We start from the raw sequence: 21555 nt of genomic DNA, 5'->3' as shown, positions 1-21555 counted from the left end.
CTACATGAGAAATTAGTAGACAGGATTGGAAGTGAAGTCAGAATAGTATCTCAGTTTTGCATAAGTCACACTTTATACCTTCTAGTACAGTAGTGCTGTTTTGTGCTATCTTGTTCTGATTCAGGATGAATGCCCACCATTACTAAATACCTTCTTTAATTTCAGGGATCTATCTTCTGGATTTAATCTACATTGATTCTGCATATCCTGCCTCAGGCAGCATCATGGAAAACGAACAAAGATCCAATCAGATGAACAATATTCTCCGAATAATCGCTGATTTACAAGTTTCCTGCAGCTACGGTTAGTACCCTGCTTGCTGGAATTGTAAAATCTTACATCACTGAAATTTGGATTCAGCACCTGATCAGTGAGAAAGCTCTAGAAAGCTCTACAAAGCTCTTCATCTTAGTATCTTGAGCATCTAACATGTGCTGGACCTTTTTCCCACAGGCTTAATCCTCAAAGATTGTAAAAACTAGTTGTTCCCATCTCTCTGTTACAGACAAAGAGACTGAGGCTCAAAATAGTTCATTTGCTTGTCTGAGATCATCTGGGTAGTGGTGGGGCCCAGGTCTTTCTGGCTCCCAGGTCATTCATCCATGAAGAGCTTTGTGGGTAGCCTCTGGGCATCTCTCCTCCGAGAGGATTCAGAGACCTGGGTCCCTCTGTGTTGTGGTTCCACCATGTCCCGTGGCCTCTGGGTCCTCAGTGGACTCTGCATCCGACTGGCAGATGCAGGAGAAAGAATCACACAAGAGTAGGGTTTATGGACCAGATTTGTACATGGTGCTCATCAGTTCTGCTGGGGCGGGGCAGGGCTAGGAAATATAATCCAGCTGTGGGCCTAGCAGAAAAAGGGAAACGACTTGGTACAAAGTGGCCACGCTCTGCTATACATGACCGGATCCAAAGTGTGACCAGTTGTCAGAGATGAAGTAGAGGAACAGAGAAGCCAGAACGCTACGCTAGATGGGCCGTCCATGCGGATGTGGATTACACCCAGGATGACAGTGGACTGTGGGGTGTGAGTCAGGTGTCCAAGTCCCCCAGGAAGGGGCAAGAATGACCAGGGTGCCAGTCGGGAGGAGTCAGCCGTGAAGAGGGATGTTGGGCGGTAGAGCTGCAGGATTGTGCCTTAGCGGGGCAGGGTTTTCATAAGCGGGTGGAGGGATAAAAGTTTGGAAGCAGCCAAGGGGGACAGGAAGGAAACCAACCCCACCTACAGTACACAGGGCAGGAGAAAACTAACAGCCTCCATTTGGAAGGCCACAGGGAAGCCGGGGGGGGGTTCTGCGGGGCGGGCTTGCTAAAGAAAAGCTCCCGTCCAAACCCCTCCACAGGCACTTCCAGATCAGCTGTCCTGGCTGGAGGAGCAGCGAGTGGTCCAGACTTCCCGTACAGTCCTCCCCTGCGCAGGCTCTCTCCGTTCGCAAGTGCATCAGCACCGGCTGCCCCGCCGGCCTGCAGGCCGGTTACACACACAGCTTTGGGGTCACAGACTCGGGCCCAAATCTCAGCTTTGCCTCCTGAAAAGTCACTCCCTTCTCTCTAAGTGCGAGGTTTTCTCATCGGCAGAGCAGGGACATAAGGCGTGCAGAGCCCTCAGCACATTCCCACATTACACTAGAGCTCAGGGACTCCTTGTACGACTGTCACCCTCATTGACCTGCACCTTCTCAGACGTCATCAACTTCGTGAAGCAGGTGTCATCAGCCCCAACACAAGAGCACTGAGGCTCTAGAGAAGCAGAACGACCTGTTCCAAACCTTGCAGAGCCATCAGGGGCTCCTCACAGCAGCTGGACGCCCGTCCCCAAGAGTGGGGGCCCTCCCCACCCCCTTTCTCCTCCTTCACAGCCTCCACCTCTTCCCTCAACCTGTTCTGTCCACCCCTGGAGGAATGGTAGAGAGGGCCCTGGAGGATGTTCGAACCCCTTGGAGTGCGGTGACCGTGATGGGCTGCGGAGGGCACCTGGGAAAAAGGGGGATTGCGACATGGCAGAGGTGTCCGGTGACAGGGTCGAAACCTGGCTCGGCCACATCTCGATGATCTGATCTTTGCCAGTTGCCGCGGTTGCCATAGTTTCTTTCTCTGTGCAACGGGCACAGTATTTCCCCCAAATGAGGCAAATGTGACAGTTAAAGCAGATGCCTTCTGGAAACCACCTGGTACCTAGCTTGGCACAGAACAGGTGCCCAGGCATCTAGGCCCCAGGAGGGAGCAGCTCCAGCCCGTGGGCCAGACTCGCAAGCTGTGCTAGGACCAGGGTCGGACCTCTGCCCCGGGCTGTTGGGGTTTGTTGGTTCATCTCGTGTTCTTGTCATACAGGGGGTTGGGAGGCTTCCCAGCTGCCCCAGGGCATACCTGTGTTAGGGGACAGACACCCGGCTCCGGTCTGTGCTAGAGGCCTTTGTCTCCCAGCCAAGGACCAGTGGTGACTTCGGGGTATGTAGGGGCGGGGAGGGGGCAGCGTGCACCAGCGATTCCTACACTTGCCCTGCGGGCTGGGGAGAGACTGACACCGTGGGTTCTGTCATGTCCTGCAGATCACCTCACCACCCTGCCCCACGTGCAGAAGTACCTGAAGTCCGTGCGCTACATCGAGGAGCTCCAGAAGTTTGTGGAAGACGACAACTACAAGTGAGTGGCCAACCTTGCATGGCCCCTTGGGACCCGTGAGCGGCTGCCTGCAGGGCAGGTGACCCAGCACGCACGAGCACTGCAGCCCCAGCCGCCCAGGCCCCAGCCGCCCAGGCCCCAGCCTCCCAGGCCCCAAAGATCTGAGGAAATTGCTCTGTCTGCTTCTCGGCCTGGCTTTCCCACGTTGCATGGGTAGCACGAACGTAGACTCCACGGCTGCGGGTGATGCAGGCTTTGTGCCCGGGTCCTCACAAGTGACTCCCCCTCCACTGCTGCTCATAGCGCTGAGAGGAAGGAAGGGCAGCTCTCTAGCCACGCTGCAGGCTGACAGCTCTCCGGGAGCCTGTTTCGGGGGTGAGGCAGCTCCCTGTGGCCCCGGCGTTCTGCAGGACTGTCGCCATCCGGCCCTGGCTGGGGCCTCATCGGCATCCCACGCAGCCCTTTGGAGTTGACTTCGTTCCCACGAAGACCCCTGTGGGCCCTTTGTCCTCATCTTCCCCTGACTCCGCTCTGGCTCTCGGCTGGTTCTTCATTTGTGGCAGCCGGGAATTTACCCAGTATTTCCATGTGTTTAGAGGGAAAAGGAAGATTTTTCAGATCAACTCTGTCTGTCACATTGCTCGGACATCCTCTTGGCTCATTTTGAGCTTGAGGCCAGCTAAGAGTCTCAGTACTTTTCGTATGACCTGCTATCGAAGCAGCTCTCAGCCATCTTGTAACTGATCATTTCCCCCTAAATGTCACCTTTATGTGTATTCTTTCAAATCTCGTCTTACTGGCTGCTTCTGGGGGCCGTGTTCCTTTGAGTCCCATTATCCAATTATATATATGTTTTATCTCTTCCAGCTTTGTATCGAAAATTTGATCAGTTTGATTACTTGGTCTTCGTCAAAACACTGAAAATTGTAGGGAACTGTGGCCACAAGTGACACCCCCAGTCACTCCTGATGTGCTCCACATCTGGCCATGTCTGCAGTCGTAGTTCTCTGCCCTCGCGGTGAATCAGAGTCACCTGCAAAGCTTTATAACTATCTATATCTTCATGGTGGAGCCTGGGCATTTTTCAAAGTTCCCTGGGTGGTTCTAATAATTAGCTGTCTCTGGGAGCATAGACATAATGTCTTTAGTTGTTATTGTATAATATTTAGTTAGAGCAGGGTATCATATGAAATTGTGATCTATTGCATAACAATAACAACAACAGACAAAGGCCAGAGATTACCACTGAAATTATGTTTGCCACAAATTAAGCTCATTTTACTTACAAAGCATTTGCTGTTCCTGAAAAGAGTACCCCAGAGTGTGAAATTATTCCCTCTTAGGTTCTGGGATCATATTTTCCATTCATGTGCCTGTAGTACAATTAAAGAGACAGCAGTTTTTCATTAACACTAATATCCTTTAAGGAGAAAAATAGTCTATAAATACTTCTGACCATGAGATAATCCTTGGACAAGCTGTAGATTGTAATAATTACTCCTTCCATCCTGAAGGGCATTGAACACCCCCTGTGCTTACTGCTAACCAGTCAGCCTGGATTTCACAAAGGCCCTTTGTTGCGGTCCAAGTGGGCAAACCAAGGGAAGAAGCCCACACTCTCCCCTGGCAGGGGCCCGACCATGGACGGGGTCCCTCCCCAGGGAGGCCCCAGCTCTGAGCGACACAGGACATGCAGGGCTTGTGATTCTGCTTGAGGAACCCATGCTCTGTGGCCCAACTCATGTCCTGAGCCTTGTTCCCCACCCAGAAGGACGAGGTGGCTTCATTATCACCTGATGATGGAGCATTTCTGACACCTGCCCACATCTGCTTGGGAGCCCCTGTGCCACATGGGGCCCAAACAGTGCTGCTTTTTCTCTACTCTTTGTCCATTTTATCTTAGTCAAGAAAAATTACCCAAATTCCTACCACTTAGAAAGCATGACCTTTAGCATTAAGTCAACATAATTTGGGACATTTTTAATGCATAGGAAGTGCATAGAGACACAGAGAAGGATGGACAGATGGTCGGATGGAATGATAGAACTAATTAAAATTGGATCATGCAACACTTGCTATTTTTAATTGAAAGTATTTTAATTTAACCAGAAAAAGAAAAGGAAATAAAATATAAAGAATTAGCTGCTCCTCAAATAAATATTTCTTCAGCACAAGAGATATATATTCCTAAAGGAGTCTTCTAAGATTACTAAGAGCGGTCGGGAAAAACACGAAGAGGTCTGAGCCGGTGAGTCCTGTTTTAACCGGGTCCTCACTGTGCGCAGGGTCCGTTGGCCGGTTGTGAAAGGTGAGAACGTCAGCCATTTCCCTCTCGTTCACCTCCCCTTCACCATCTTCCAGTCTTCTGTTAGTCGTGTTATTATTACTGCACAGTCCAAGTCATAACATACACATTATGTTCGGGAACCATAATTCCTACTGGTTTAGTGTTTTTAAACAGATTCAATTCTTACCACCTGTGTTCCTCCACAGCTTTTCCATTCCTGGAGTCTTTAGTTTAACGACTCCCTTACTTAGCTGGATTTCCCCGTGAGGCAGGTTTTCACAAGTCCTGCATGCTCTGATGTCCCTCGTGAAAACATCCACATGTGACGGGGCCTCGCCTCACAGACCCGCACGCCTCTGTGCCTCTCCCCCAGCACTTGCACTTGGAGGCCCGGCTCCCGTCGCCTTCCGACACTGGCTGCTGGTGTAAGGAAGTCTGAGCCAGTCTGATCTTTCCTCTTGTCCATGACTTGCTTTATCTGCCTGGTGGGTAAAGGATGCCTTGAAGTTCAAAGGCACAACAAGAGGAATGGTTCAGAGTGGAGTGTTCTGTACCAGATTTCCCTGGAACCTGGCATGCCCTTTCTTCATTTTGGAGGGATTCTTTGGGTGATCTTTGACTTCCTCTGTACCATTTCTTGGCTTTCCTCTTTCACGGATTCTAGGCAGCCATATGTTGGGACCGGTATACCTCCCATGTCCCCTAGCTTCTTCCTAGTGGCTGTAGTCTCTGTCTTTTCCTCACAGACACTGGGACCATCTGTCTTTTCTTAGATACTCATCTGATCCTTGATTGGTCCCCTAGGACCCCAGTCTCCCTTTCCATCTTACTCCTTTGTGTCATCATCTCATTTTTCAGGTCTTGCTTTTTCAATCCATGGGGGTTCACACTTGGGGAGATTTCCTTGTGTCCCTTGGGGCTGCCTCCTGGGCTGAGTAACCTAGGCACTGCTCGATTCCTTTCTCTTTCCGTCTTTGTGTGAGAGGATGTTTGCTAGGTTGCCGTACCATTTCTTTTTGTCTTGCTCCCATTTGAGAAGCTCCGTCTGGATATTCCATGGCTCCATTGCAGGGAGGTGACATCTGACCCTGCTTCCATATGTGTGAGGTGGGCTGGCTTTTCCTCCTGCCATGCTGTGAGGTTAGGGTGCTTTGTCTCTCCCTTCTTCTCTAGCCTGGGGGAACACAGGGCTCAGGCTCCAAGGAGGCAGGGAGCAGGCGGTGTGTTTTAGATATGGGCACTCTATTAAAAGGCCCGTATCAGGGTCTCCCCGACCTCGTTGGAGGCTGTATCCCATTCGAGAAAGGGGCACCTTTGGGTTTCAAATCACCCCCTCAGTGGAACCTTCATTTCTGCCAGAGTATCCACCATGTTGTCTGTTCCTTTCATACGTTTCTTGCCAACATCTGGTGCCAGTCTGAAGAGGGAGAGGTAGGGACGCCTGCTCAGACGTACCAAGACACTGCAGAGGGCAGGAGCCCTGCTGTCACACCTTTTGGTCAGACTCCACAATCCTCTTTTTCTCTCCTTGGCTGCAAGTTTCTGAAGTTCATGGCTTCAGTTCAGCCCCTTTTCTTATTGAGTTGCAGCTGGTAAGTTCTACTCCTAAGGCTTTATGATTTGTTGGGAGAAGGGGAGTCTGCCATCTGACTTCACTCCACCATTTTCATCCAGAGGTTCTTAATCAGTGCTTAAAATAATAATAATAATAATATTAATACTGAGGTGCCAGTCCTCCTAACGAGTCCATGGTCTTGTCTCTCTGTGGCATCTGAGGCGGGGGGGCACTGTAATGATTGTAAACCCTGATTTCAGGTCAGACAGTCCTGGGTTGGATTATGTGCCCTGCTACTTGCTAGCCCGTGAATTTGGGGAGCTATTTAACCTTGCTACTGTTTCCTCATCTGGTAGGTGGGGACAATAAATGTACCGAGTCCCCAGGCTTGTCTTGAGATCTAGAACAGACCCCAAAGCGCTCCTGGGCTCCGAGGCTCTAGCTCTTAGCAGCAGTTCTGTCTCCTGACTCCAGACACACATGTGATCAGTCCCCTCTGATACACTGGAGCCCCTCTGATTGCATGAATATCTTTGTTTCCAGACTGTCACTCCGAATTGAACCCGGAAGCAGCTCTCCGAGACTGGTCTCTTCCAAGGAAGATCTCGCAGGTACTGTAGCCACCTCAAGTGGGGACACACCCACTCATGGCCCAGGCCGGGGCTGGCCCTGACCGTGGCATCAAGGGCACAGTTGAGTGGCAAGTTGCCAGACTCCATGGACCTAGCAGCCCTTATGCACCAACCTTCCAGGCTCCTAATCCACGGGGCCCCTCTAGGTCACCTCTGGGCTGGGGTTCCCTCAAAGAGCCTGGGACCCAACAGCCCCAGGAGAGGCCAGGTCAGAACCCCAGGCTGGGAACATGCACAGGGCAGAGAAAACTTCTCCAAGTCCCTTGGGCCCTTAGCATTGGTCCTGCTGCCTGGGCTCAGGTTGATGCGACCTGGAGGGGAGAGGCACGGGATGCCTGGGGACATGGTGCCTCTGGACACGGACGGCTCACCCACCTGGAGCTTCAGCTTTACTCACACATTTGGGACACACAGAGTGTCCCTAGTGATTAAGGGGGCTGGGGACAGGGTACCCATCAGAGGGATGTAGGTTGTAGCAGCAGGATTCTAAAGTAGCTGCTGAGGGTCAGAGAAGGAATGGTAGCAAACACTAACTATTCAGGACTTTCTTTAGCAGATGATGCCAAAATTCTGGAGCAGAGTATGCTCCGATCAAAAGCTTTCTGCCCTTGAGTCAAATTAGTTTGAGTAAGAGGCCTCTGCCGCCTTACCTGGCTAATGTGCCTTAGTGGGATAAGCTGAGTCTCTGGCCTTCCCCACGTGCCAAGAAGTCCCCACAGTCACACTTTCTTCTACCTTCTGGACGGTGCCAGAGGATGCATCTCCTAGTGCCCCTTCCTGCTGTGGGCTTCTGTTACCTCTGCCCCTGCCGCGCCGGGAGTTCCCACTTCCCTCTCCCTGCACGCAGGAGCCGCTGAGCAGGGAGGGATGGGGGGCGCTGCTCTGAGCCAGGCACTTACAGTGAGCCAGGGACCCAGGGGAACGAGGCAGAGACCTGCCATGGGGAGCTTAGGCTTTAGCAGGGAGATGGGCAGCAAGGCCCTGAGGGGCCAGCACAGTGCAAGAAGAGAGACGGCAGAGCGAAGGGCTTAGCCTTCGCTTTCGGGGCCAGCTCTGCCTCTCTCTAGCGACTCTCCCCATCCACAGGCCAAACTTGAGCCTCTTCTCTGCCTGAGAGAAGCAGGGCCTCTGGAAAGTTCCTCAGCCAGGCCCCTTGCACATGCCTTGAATGCCTTTCCCTCCTGTTTCCATGGTTGGCTCTTACTCATCGTTCTAAACTCCGAGAGACTTTATTCCAGCTCTTTGTTTCATTATGACACGCCCATTTGTCATTATTCTCTTTTTCTCGTCACTGGGCCTTACTTAGCTCCCAAAGACCCATCCCAGCGGATGAGCTTCCAGCATTCGTGCTGGAGGCTTGTGCTCAATGGACACTTGGGCCTCCCAGGGTTCATGGGCGAATGGGTGAAAGGAAGGAAGGACTGGGCTGAGGCTCCGCGTGGGCCTTTGGCACGTACTGGCCTGGAGCGCAAGCGGGGTCTGATTGCTGGAGCCTCATGGTGGCGCCCCAGAGAGCCTCCTGCTCCCCGCTGCCCTGCACGCCGCCTGCGGCTTGGGCCCGGGCCCGCTCCTCTGCCGGCCTTGCCTCCCGAGTCTCAGCCATTCGGCAAGCCTGTGGGCTGCTTGTTACCAGGCCAGATGGCAGCAGAGGCCTCCCCTTCCCTCTAGGCATCTGTCTGACCCCGAAGGTCCCTTCACCTGACCAGCACCTGCCTCACTCCCTCCTTCCTGAGGAAGGGACCAGGGCCCCCCACTGCCCCCAGGCCAGCTCTGCACTGAGCACCACCTGTTCCTCCTGCTAGGCCGGAGCCTGTGGACCAGCAGCCAGGCTCGGAATACTAACTCTGCTCGTTGGGGGGCCTCAGGAACTGACCCCCTCACTGAGCCCTGGGCAGGAAAGGAGGAGCTGTATGACTTTTGACCCCTGCCTAGGATGGAAACGGGGCCTGGCAGCCAGGACCCCGCGCCTGGCCCAGCCTCCTCAGGGTCTGCCAGACTTTCCTGTTTTAGCCACTGTCCGCTCCATCGGCTCGGCCATTTATTAGCTGTGGGAGGTCAGAACCCAGCAAGTTCTGCCGGCCTCGGTCAGAATCCAGGCAGCGAAGAGAATTCCTGCCCCACACTTGCCCCAGCTCACACCAAGAGACTTTAATGAAGCTGAAATGGGTAAAGCACAGTGAGGCGCCGGCCCCCTCGGCTGAGGGACCTGGAAGAGAGAAAGTGTCACCAACTCTGTGATTGCTGAGCTGAGGGGGACTCGGCAATCGAGGGAGCAAACAGAACAGTCGATGTACCCACCAGGCCTCAATTTCTCCATCTGTAAAGTGCGCCTCATAATGCTTTCCTCCCACGGTTGTTGTGGCAATTTGTTCAGACCCCGTGTGTGAGACAGCCCAGTGTGGACACACACAGCCTCTCACCGAGTGTGTCTTTGCTAGGATGCTATCATTGGCGTCAGTGTTGACTGTGCCTCCGTCACTGAATCAGCCTTCAGCTGTTCGTGAAACGTCACCGCCTCAGGTGCTTTTCCTGCCGCCAGACCCCCCTGCCTCGTCCCCGCCCGGGTCAGGCCCCCGCTACACCAGGGTTGGCAAACTCGGGCCCACACCCAGCCCACCCCTGTTTTCATGTTGGAGCATGCCACACCCATCCGTTGACATATTGTCTGTGTCTGCTTTCTGTGACAGTGGCACAGTTGAGTGGTTGGGACAAAGACCCTATGGCCTCCAAACCCTAAAATATTCACCATCTGGCTTTTTACAGAAACTCTGCCAACCCAGCGTTGTACACACTTGTGGAGCTGGTCTTTCTGGGCAGCACTTCCCCGTGGGGATCGGAGTGTTACCTGTGCACATTTGCCCCCCGTCTGCCTTCCCCCCAGTGTAAGGACCCCGTCCAGCATCCCCAGGGCCTGGCACATAGGGGCCCTGGGGAAGTAGCCGCACCAGCCGGGCCTCTGAGCCCCCGGCCCAAGCCTTCAGGCACTGGGCTCTGGGAGGCAGCTCCAGGGCTGCGGACTGCTGACTCCACACTCCCGCGGAAGTGCTGAGGCGGCACTTTTCACACCGTGGTGTGAGCCCAGCTCACAGGAGTGTTTTCCACCAGCTTTCCAAAGCCCTGGCTCCCGCCCTGGAAGCAGAATGTTAAGGTTTTCATTGATCACCAGAGGGCCCGGGAGTGTCTGGAAGGCTTCCGACGTGCTCAGTGGTCCTGGCTTCCCACCCGCAGCCTCGAAGCGTCTCCAAGGACAGAGAGGCAGGCACTGCTGCAGCCTGGGGCAGCTGAGGGGTCCTGCGGAGGGCGGGACCAGAGGGGCAGCTCCCGGGAGGCCTTCCCCCATCTGGCAATCAGACCGGGCTGCGTGGCAGGAGCCCGGCCGGGCCCAGGGACAGGAATGTGCCTCTTGCAGTCCCAGGAATGGGAGGAACGCAGCCTCCCTCCGCTCCTCGGGATGGGGGTTTAAGCTACAGCTCCAGGCTCTCTTTCCAGCAGTCAGACACCCACCCCCACACCTGCCAACGAGAGGACCCGAGATGCCTTCATGGGTTCATGCACTCAGGACATCCGGGGCCTGCTGTGACAGGCCCTCACCATGAGCCGGCTACCCAGGGAACAAGGCAGAGAGAGACCTGCCCACACGGAGCTTAGGCTTCAGCAGGGAGACAGGCAGCAAAAGCCATGAGGGGGCCGGGAGGCATGGCACAGGAAGGAGCCAGAGAAGGCCAGTGTGAGCATGACCACGATGGTCGGTGGGCTCCTTGACCCTTCCATGCGGCTGTGCCCACTTCTCTCACCAGCTCGCCTGCCTCAGGCGCTGAGACCTGCTGACCCAGCCCTGAGAGCAGCTGGGACTTGAGTCTCTCAGAGGCCTTGGTTAATGTCAATGTGGTCCCAGGCTGAGGCTGTGCCCTTCGTGTCTGTGAGAGCCCCTGTGCCCCACAGAGAGCTGCCCACTCTCCACCCTAGGGAGTGACCTCGCCGGCAGCTCTGCACCAACAAATAGTCTGTGAGAACGGAAATGGAGAGACCTTCTCAGTTTCTGGGCTGTGGAGGCAAGAGAGCCAGGAATGCCACGTTTTCAAACCCCCCCCCCCATATGTAATGTTTCGTTTATATAAATGAACTAATATTTTCCTGGAGAGTAAAAATCATAAAGAACGTTGACCCCCAGAGAGGGCAAGTCATGTTTGTGTGTGCCTTGGAACCGATGAAGACATTTCCAGATTCTGTTAGCCCGCCTCTGCGTGGCTGAACCAGCTGACAGGTTTTCTCTCAAAGTCCTTGGCAGCAGAGCAAGGCCATGGAAAATCTCAGCACGGGCCTCGGGTTTCTGCGCTCGTACCTTTGGACCTGCTCTCCACATGCTTCTGTGCGTTTCTGGTCTTACTGCCTTTTGGGGAAAAGCCCTGCTTCGGAGTCAGGCAGACCTGAGTTCATGGCATGGCTCCAGCACTTTTTAGATGTGGGGCCTGGGGCCATCAGCTTACTCCCTCCGAGCCTCGGTTTTCTTGTCAGTGACACGGCCGTAGGACTAAATACTTCACATGGTCTTACTTCCTGGGACTGCTGGCTCATGGCCCGCATGGGGCAGACTCTGGTGCTATCCTCATGGAGGGACAGCATGACACAGCCGACAGAGCAGGGGACAGGGTCCCGGAGGGCCCTGCCCTCAAGTCCGACTCACCACTCACCAGCTGATCTGAGTACCCCCGCTGATGGCCAGACACTACAGAACCTAGTGGCCCAGAACCACCATTTTCATTACAGGCACAGGCTCTGTGGCTCAGCAAATAGAACAGGACACAGCCAGGATGGCTTGTCTCTGCTTCACAGTATCTGGGGCCTCAGTCAGAAGGACTTGAAGATTGAGAGGGTCTCAGTGGCTAGGGGCTGGAATCCTCTGGATGCGTGTGGTGCTGGCCATTGGCAGGGCCACAGCTGGAGTAGATCGCACGTACGTGTGGCTCCCACATGGCCTCGGTTTCCTTACCATGTGACAGCCTGAGTCCCCAGCTCCTACGTGGCAGTGTTCCCCCAGAGCAAGTGTCCCAAGAACAGGGTCGAAGTTGCGTCTAGCATCTGTGTGACGCCCCCCCCCCCAACCCGAGAAGTCACGTGGCCTTGCTTTTGCCATGGTCTGTTGGTCAGGTCAGTCACACAGGCTCACCCAGGTCCAAGGAGAGGGGACGCAGACCTGACCACTCAACGTGGGCAGTGTGGAGAATTTGCAGGCGTGTGTTAAACCACCACACCAGCTGGTTCGTGCTGGTTCATGCTGGGGAAACAGAGGCTCAGAGGTGATGGAGATGGTGGTGGCAGCGGCAGTGGCAGTGGCTGGGACCCTTTGAGCTCGTACTCGCTGCCAGGCACTGTTGGAAGCATTCCATGTGTGTTTACTCGGGACCCTCACATCTACCCTGTGCGGCGAGGGCCGAGAGCCTTGTTCTGTAGGAGGAGGTCCTGGGGCACTCACCCCCTCATCTCGCGGGTGGACGAGGGAGCAGAACCAGCTGCGGAGCCTCGGGGTCTGGACTGGTCACCTGTATCCCCTGCATGGAACAAGCAGGATGCCCTTGAGGGTCCCGAGCACCTTGGGCTCTGCCTCCATTGCCCTTTGTGCCTGTGCGGTACAGTCAGAGAAGGTGCGGTGTCTGCGCCGTCATCGCTGCCTTGGATGCCGAACCTGGCATATCCAGGCCTTTCCTAGAGAGACTTTTGAGTCACATACTGTCCCTGCGTGGCTCTTAGAAGGCCGGTTCTGTGTAAGAATCACAACTCCAAACCTGATTTGGCATTAAATCTTCACTGCCCCTGGCTGGGGCCTGATCTCTCATGGTCAGGGTTGGGGTGCTTGGCCCTTCTCGTTCTGGGACCACGGCAGTCCCTTCACAGAGTCTGTGCACCTGGCCGGCTCCTTGCGGCTTGGTTTCCTGCAAGCCCTTACCTCCAGGCCAGCTCTTCTCACAGGGGCGGTGGGAGGCCACACCTCGCCTTGTCCTGACAGACCTGCCAGTGCAGCTAACCCTGGTGTGGCCACCGCTGTCCTCTGGCTGGGGCCGTGTGGGCTCCCATGCCTGAGGAAGGCACTAGGAGTCGCCTGGCTCTCCCAGCTGCCAGGGACATATGTCGAGCTTCCCAGGTGGTCTGTGGAGTCCTCCCCCTCCACTGGAGAGTAGTGAGCAGAAGAGAGCACCGCATGGGCGGGGGGTGGGGACTCCCCCTTGCATAGCACACTCTCACACACACACATACCCGCATAGCTTTTTTCGATGCTCAGAATGGGTAAAGGGGCTTGGGGGAGGCGCCGGAGAGCCAAGAAGCCCGTGCCTGCCTCTCCACTCTGGGAGTTCACATCTGCTCTGTTCCTCGTCTCTCGTCTTAGTAGCCTGCTGCGTCAAGGGTCAAGCAGAGGAACAGAGACACCAGCACACTTTGGTCCCACTCCTCTGCCCCACTGTGGCCTAGCCCCACACTTGGCACTAGTGGCTTCCCGGGGCTGCTCGCTCTGACTCCAGGGAGAAAGCCTCTGGGCCTCACCACTGTTGAAGGGGGTTGGATGCCGTTTTTCAGGAAGAAATGAAGCAGGACATTCTGAATGATGTGTGAGCCAGATCTTGGCTCACGGCGAGGACCCGTGAGAGCTGCATGTGTGAGAAACAAAGAATATGTGTGAATGTAACAGTGACCGCCTTCTAGGCTCGCCCATGAAGCCTGGCCTGAGAGAGCTTTCTGTGCGCAGGGCCCCATGTGCCCGAGTGTCGGAGGGCAGCCCCAGGGAGGGCCCCGCTTGGGCACGGGGCTCGCAGCACACACAGTAAAGAAGCCAGGAGACACACAACTCCCTTCACCCTGCGCACCATGTGCTCCCATGACTCCGTTGGGCGCCTCGGATCCAGCCATGGCCACTCCCCTTCTCCAACGCAGAGAGGCACTGGACGCCGAGCTCCCGGCAGCCCAGGCAGAGGCTGGACTGGAACTCGAGTCTTGTGACTCCGAGTCCCCTCTGCCACAGCTGCCTCCTATTAATTTCCAGTGTGCAAGACTTGGAAAGTAGCCCGTGAGCGGCCGCCGTCTGCCAGACTGCTTCAATCAGGCAGTGCCGACCCAGGGCAGGGACGTGGATGCTGCTGGAAACCCGTGGGAATGAGGCTCCCTGTCCTCCTCTGCAGAGCCCGCCCCTCTGTAGCCAGAACCCCGCGCCTGGCGCACTCGGGCCGGGACAGCCCCCACCTCCCTGAGCTGGTGCTGCTGGTAGGAGACTCTGGTCAACAGGAAATTGCATCTCGTTCCTTATTTACAAGTGCATGGGTGTTGTGAACGCAAGTGCAGGCTGCCAGAGAGTGAGGGAATGGAGGGCCTGGCCCCGAGGATGGGGGTCACCGCGCTCTCGGAGAACTCAGGACATGTGCGCCAGCAGCATGGGGCCTGCCTCTCAACAGAAGCCCTTCCATCGCTAATCGAACCACTGGCAAAGGGGGCAGGTCAACAGTTCTTGCTTCCGTTTCTCCCTTCTCCCGAGAGAACCATCTGGTTGAGTGGAAGGTTGTTTCTGGAGCGTTTCAGTCTTGCCTGCTGTGGTCCACATGGGTGGGCAGAGGAGGGCGCTGGCTCCTGGCGAGGGCCAGCCAACTCAGGTGGTAGGCTAGGCCCCTCCAGCTTGCTCCCCCTAGAGACCCGGACCCAAGGGAAGGAGAGTGTGTTGCAGCCCCAAAGATGGGTGCTGCCTGCACAAGGTGCCTCTGGGGGAGAAGCGGTGACAGCCAAGGTTGGGGCTGCTGCCCCGGAAATCAGTGCATTGCTTCTAACGCCTTCCATTAGACTTACAAGTGAAGCCCAAGGCCATTCTCTTCTTGCATCTAAAATGACACTTGTCTCAGATATTTTTTCTGTTGACCCTGGATCTACACAGGTTCCTTTTTAGCCTGTCCCTTCTTCTTATCCCACAGACACTGGTTCTGTCCCAGTTCTCGCTGAGTTTCCAACTCTGGCTAATTTTGCCCACTCCTGGGGCTCCACACACCCCTGTCTGCCTGCATCCGTCCCTGGTGCCATCTGTCTCCTGAACGCCACACCCAGCGGCCTCCAGACATGAGTCCCAGTCTGAACTTCCCATCAGCCCCACAGGCCTGCTTCCTAAGTGAACAGCAGCAGCCTCCACCGAGGCTGTCCTGAGCCCCTCTCCTGCCGTGCCCCCGCTGGTCCACCTCCTACCCCCCTGCCATCCTCATCTCTCCTTCCCGGCCTGTCATTCTGGCCCCAGAGTGTGCTCTGTAGGGTACAAATCTGAGCACATCACCACCCCTCCTAAAAATCTCTCCACCTTCCTCTCAGTAAACTCCAGCCTCCTCCCATGGCCCTGCCACTCTGGCCACCGCCCTCAGCTCTTCTGCCAGGCTGGCTCCCTGCAGTTTCTCTAGTAGCTTCTGTTTTCTGTCATCTCGGGGTCTTTGCTCTTTTCCTGCTGCGTCTGCATATGCCACGGCGGCAGCTTGGGCCAGCCTGGATGTCAGACCCACCAGCTCCTCTCCGACCTTCCGGTGTTCTCGGATGCGCAGCTCACGGCTCTGCTGCTCACCAGCTGCTGGCCCAGGCAAGCTCCTTAATCCTTCTAACCTCAGGTCCCACATGGTGGCGTCGAGATTACAACCAGGCCTGGGAGGCCGTGTTATTGCACCCATGTGAAGCCTTTAGCACAGTTTCTGGCCCCCACAGATGTGCAAAGGTCAGCTGCTACCATCACCACCATCGCCATTGACATGGTCGTCATGCCACTGGTGTAGTGACCGCTGTGAACGGACCTGTTACCTTTCTTTCGATCCAGGCGTGTGTCCTATTGGTGTAGTCACTGCTATTATCATATCTGTTTTCTTCTTTCCTCCTGTCAAAACCTGTGTCCCTCCTGGGTGTAATGACCTACATACTTGTCTTTCTTGCCCACTTGACTGTAAACCCCATGAAAGCAGAACACGAGCTCCCTAATCCAATGTGGCTGACCAGCACGTGGCTCAGGGCTGGCTCCGGGTCAGAAAACACTTGCTGCAGGAAGGAGGCAGGGATGCTGTATCATTTCCCCTTCACAGGGAGCCTGCCAGGTCGGGCCACTCTTCCTGTTTTGCAGACGTAGAATGAGGCTCAGAGGTGCCAGGTGACTTGCCCAAGGTCACTCAGCCTGCAAGTGGCCAATAACACCGGAGCCCACGTCCGTCTGCCTCTGGATCCTGGGTTCTTAGGACCATTCATCACCCCGACTCCCGCCCACCGCAAAGCCGTTGTTAGAAGGCCCTGTGCTCTTTTCTCTTCCAATCAATGAGTGGTCTGTTGGGCAGCCTGTTGCTTTCTTGAGAGAAACGTAATGAAAACCAGATTTTTTTTTTTTCAACACGATATCTCGTTCCCCACAGAGACTGTCAGTTCTCATATGTTCCAATAAAACTGCTAAAGAAACAGCCACTTAAAGAGCTTTAAAGATTATTCATGGAAAAATTATGCTGAGGAAAAAGAGAGCAATCCTCTGACATAGTCAAGCCACATGGTCAGTTTTTCCAGCGGTTCGTGCCATATCGGGCCAGGCAGCAGGGACCACACTCCGCAAAGCAAGGCCAGAACCCCAGCTCATCATCACTGCCCTTACCCCTGCCCTTGCCCCAGGGGACATGGAGAAACAAACTTGCCAGCCGCCCAGCTCAGAAACGGCCCCAGAAGACACGTGTCTCTGGTGCTGTCACGTGGTGGCCACCCCAGGCTTAGTGGGGCCGGAACGTGAGGCCTTTCAGTAGTCGAGAGCGTCACTTACTGGCAGAGAAGCCACCCCCGTCCCGAAATCCCAACTGAATGGAAATTCTTCTGCTTCAGCGTCAGACCAGGCTATTGGTCAACAATGCAGGGGGTGGGAGTGGCCGAGACCCTGGGCACCCAGAGCAGCATCAGCTTGGACGCTGGACCCGGGCAGATCCAGCCTCTTCTGCCTGGGCCTCCCATCCTTCCCCTCGGCTGGGCTGAGGGCCATCTGAGGCCAGTCAGGCATCCCAAGGCTGTGCAAAGCAGCAGGAAGAGGTAGGCGGATCTGGGCCTTGTCCTGGTGGGAGAATCAGAAGCCTAGCGGAAGAAACCAAGGGCATATCCACAGGCCTGGGGAGAGCAGCACACGCGAGTCAGAGCCAGGATGTGGGGAGCACCTGGATGCAGGGGAGAAAGGAGTGAGCAGGAGTGAGTGGAACAGCCACCGACGTTACCAGAAGAGCTTTGGGGGTCCAGCTCTCTAGGCTCAGCCCAGCATGCTCAGCCAGCTGAGGGAACAAGGCCAGCACCCCTCCAGCGCGTGACCTCATGTGCCTCAGATGTCTCTTCAAAATGGCGACTGTAAAATTGCCAGCTGCCTATGAGTTGATGAAATAGGATGTTGAAGTGCTGGGACAAGCCTGGCATGCAGCTGGTGCATAATAGATGTTTGTCCTCTCCACCTTAACCTGCAAGTGTAGCAGTTGGACCTTTTGCAACACACGCTTCCTGGAGGAAGTGCCACCTGCTTCTATCGGATCACCTCAAATGTGACACTGTTTTTTCTGCCTCAGGTTTTCAGTAACACCCGACCTTCAAACTGCTAGACCTGCCCCCCCGCTCCCTGTCCCGCCCGCACTGGGAGAGCCGTGTACCCCAGGGCTCAAGTCCGTCACAGGCTGCTGCATGCGCCCTGCCTTTCCCACCTATGAGCCAGGGCTGCTGGGAGAAGCCCCGATGTGGAGGGCAGCACACCCCACACCTCGGTCCCCGGCCCCGGGCACGGAACACTTGACCGTGATTATCACCGTCATTATTACTGTGACAGCACAGGGAGTCGAGTTCTAGTTCAAACCACAGGGGCCGGAGCAGTGCAAGCTGACCTTTACAAAACACTTTCTAAACCCATGGTGAGAGCCAGGGTGACTCAGTCAGTGTAATCCCGCGGCCATGCCACTGATAAACAAGGCGAATTCCGCCCTCCGCATGGATTCACTTATTGAGCAATAAGTGCAAAACAAAAACAAACCAGGACGGCCTCCATTCTTCCCTTTCCTCTCTGGGGCAGCCACACGAGATGTTTCCTCCAGGCCTGAGCTTGCTTTTGTCCCAGCTTTTGCACAGAATGTCTTCACTGGGGTGCGCGTGCGGGCCACCTGGAGAGCAATGGCCAGACACGCTTGAAGCCAAAGAAATCAGAACCTCCGGGATGGGCCCAAGAAACCCCATTTCTCTCCAGATGCCTCTGCTCCATCCCCTGGTGAACTGGGCTGATGATGGTGTGGACCGCCTTGTGGGGAAAGATGCCCGCAGACGCTCAGCTGAAGTACGTTTCAGTACCTGTACATGCTCCTCCAAGGCCTTCCACGGACCGTGTCTGGTTGGTAAAGTCCAGGCCCCGCCTCTCGGGCATCCTTGTCATGGATCCATCTGTCAGAGCCCGCTTCTGAGATACCTCAAGCAGCCTGGAACTGGAACATGGTTTGCATGTTCTAAAATGTTTACACAAATGGCATCATACCTCAATGTAAACACCCTTTTGCACCTTACACTTTCCAGTTCTAGGTGCTTCTAGGATTTAATACCTATAAACCTGGTTTCCTGCTCTGTAGAATTTGCTGGATGAATAGACCACAGCTCATTCATCCATTTCCCTCCTGAGGGCCGTGTGGACTGTTTCCCCTCTTCTGCTATTAGACACAGTGCTACGTAGCACATCCTTCTGCGTGCATCTCCTTGTGCACATCTGCAGGTGTTTGCTGAGGGCGGATTCCTCGAGTTGGAACCGCCTGCATGCAGAGCCGTGGCACCTTCCCCTTCACTCGCCATTGCCGCTTTCCAAGTATTGGGCACTCATCCCCCTCCTCTCACATCCTAGCCAGCACTTGACATCGTTAGGCTAATTAATTTTTACAATCTAATAAGGTAAGAGATTTTTTTTTCTCACTCTTACTATATAATTTGCATTCCTGCTATCCCCAGTGAGGTTAAGCGTGTCTCCTTGTAGTGATTGGTCACATGGGTTCCTCTTTTGTGAATTTCCCATTTGTGTCCTTTACCCATTTTCTCTGTATGGTTTGTCTCTCTTCACTGATATTTGAAATTCTTCATGTATCTCAACACGGATCCTTTGCTAGTGATGTGGTGATAGAGCTCTTCTCCAAGACTACAACTTGCCTTTTAACATCGTTTTTGCGGTCTTTTATTTGTTTCTTTTGGAGAAGAAATGTTTCATTTTATTTTATTTTATTTCAAGATTTTATTTATTTATTTGACAGAGAGACAGAGAGCACAGTGGGCAGAGCGGCAGGCAGAGGGAGAGGGAGAAGCAGGCTTTCTGCTCAGCAGGGAGCCCGATGTGGGGCTTGATCCCAGGACCCTGGGATCATGACCTGAGCGGAAGGCAGATGCTTAACTGACTGAGCCAGTCAGATGCCCCTGTATTCAATTTTTTTTTTTTTTTGTCCTTTAGGGTTTATGCTTTTTGTTTCTTCCTCCAAGGTCATAAAGATTGCCTTGTATTTTTTTCCCAGTAGTCTCACAGTTTTGCTTTTCACATTCATGACATGAATCGCTTGTGTAATATAAGGTGGGCGGACTCTAATTTCATCTTCCTCCAAATGGGGCCCAGAGGTTTTAGTGCCATATACTGAACAGACCCTCCCTTCCCCACTGATGTGTAATTCCACCACCATGAAGAAGCAAATCTGGGCTCTCCCTTCTGATTTACTGAACTGTTTCTCTATCCCTGCCCCAAGACCAAACTCTGTGAATCACTGTTTGTGTTTTGTTCTGCTATCTGGTAGGGGCGAGGCCTTTACTATTCTTAAGAACTGTTTTGGCTATTTCGTCCCTTTATTTTTCCAACAAGATTTTAAGATCAGCTTAAATGGCCAGGTCAGACAGTGTGTGAACACCCCATGCCCTCCGCAGTTGCAAGCAAGAAGATGGTGTGTCCGGCTTCTCATTTTTTCAGACACCCATGAAGCCGTATGGGGGTTGGATTTCAGAGGCAGAAGATAAAGTGTAGGGACTCAGACCAGGCAGTGACATGAGTGATGGGTGTGAGAAGATGTGCAAAATCTGGGGGCCTTGGCGATTGTGTATGGCAAGCAAAGAGGAGATAAGAAGAGAAGAGGCAAGTCACAGTCTAGGAAAAGCCGAAATGACCGCACCTTCCAGGCCAGGTGGCGGAGTGGCCAGAGTTGAAAATAGAGGAGGAGGCTCCAGGTTCAGCCTTCACTGAGCTGAAGTTGGGACACCTTACGGAAGTTCAGAAGGAAATGTCCTGGGTGTATTGGTTTCAGACTCATCAGCATATCTGGTGAGATAGATTAAAATCAAAATCAGGAGCCAAAGAGGGAAGCGTGTGTAGAAAACACAAGCATGAGAGCTTGTTGGAGGATAAGCAGCCCACGGAGGAGCCAGAGCGACAGTGGTGAAGATGGATGGAGAGAGGCAGGAGAGTGAGACACACGGACACCCAGGACATACGGTGCTTCGAGAAGGACCGGTCACTGGCACCAGATGCCACAGGCTCTGATGAGAAGGACAACGGTGTTCATTAGTTACACAAAAAGGAGGTCAATGGCAATGTCACCGGGTGTGGAAACCAGAGTTCAGTGACTTGAAGGCTGGGTGTGGAGGACAGAAGCAGAGCTGGAGGAGCACGGCCCTCTGACGGGGCACGACTGGCTGGGAGGAAGACGGGGCCAAGGGACCTTATTTCCCAGAGAAGGAGAGACAAGGGTGTGTTTGGAGGGCAGGGGAAGGGGCCAGGGAGAGCATGGCAGGTGATGGGTGAGTTCTCAGAGGGAGCAGGGAGAACTGGGAGGAGACAGGTTCCCAGCCCCTGCCCGGCAGGGAGCCGCGTGTGGGTGTGGCCGCCGGTGACAGTTGCAAGTGGCACCCGACAGCCACAGCTTCCTCATGGAAGTAGAGAGCAGCATTGCTTGAAAGGGAGAGGTCCACAAGCTGCGCAGAGGGCTCAAGGACAGAGGGGTGGTGGGGCGCGGGGGTCTGGGGGAGCAGGTGTGTGTGCACTGTGGGTTGTGGACGGGAGGCAGAGGTGAGCCAACGGCGGCGAGCGGGAAGTCCGCGCCCCGGACGGGGTGTGTTCACCTGTCTCCTGAACCTTCCAGAGTACCAGGAGGGAGCTAGGCTTTCTTCAGTGACAGGCTGGGAACAGGGCTCAGTATTTAGGACATGAAAATGAGGATGAGCCAGGCATGCTGGAGGACAGGGAGCCCTTAGGCCCCATGTGGATCTGCGGCATCTTGTGGTGGAGGATCTGGTGGACCTCACAGGCCCTGCAGCGAAGCTCGCCCGCGTGGCTGGGCAGCAGCCTGTTGGCTCGCTGTGTGTCGATGTGCTGTGCAGGGAGTGGCCAACTCCTTTGTGGAAGCGCGGGCTCTTAACTTCCAGCATCTGTCCTGGGTAGCTAAGGCTAGACTAGCATCTGG

The 21555-nt window shown here is 54.7% G+C and overlaps 1 protein-coding gene across 10 annotated transcripts in view; it reads left to right on the top strand.

Moving 5' to 3' along the window:
- The window catches only part of RALGPS1 (Ral GEF with PH domain and SH3 binding motif 1), a 269975-nt gene that overhangs the window by 217753 nt on the left and 30667 nt on the right, over window positions 1–21555 (top strand). For all 10 annotated transcript variants that reach the window (XM_059410787.1, XM_059410788.1, XM_059410790.1 and 7 more), the window contains 3 exons: window positions 166–303; window positions 2550–2643; window positions 7008–7075. In XM_059410787.1, the coding sequence (XP_059266770.1) occupies window positions 166–303; window positions 2550–2643; window positions 7008–7075 (300 nt within the window). The remainder of the gene's footprint in view (window positions 1–165; window positions 304–2549; window positions 2644–7007; window positions 7076–21555) is intronic.

The sequence above is a fragment of the Mustela nigripes genome, chromosome 9 (assembly GCF_022355385.1).
Source record: "Mustela nigripes isolate SB6536 chromosome 9, MUSNIG.SB6536, whole genome shotgun sequence".
Lineage (NCBI taxonomy): Eukaryota > Metazoa > Chordata > Mammalia > Carnivora > Mustelidae > Mustela > Mustela nigripes.
Note: the sequence above shows the minus strand (reverse complement) of the source record. Positions and strands in the feature narration are given on the sequence as shown.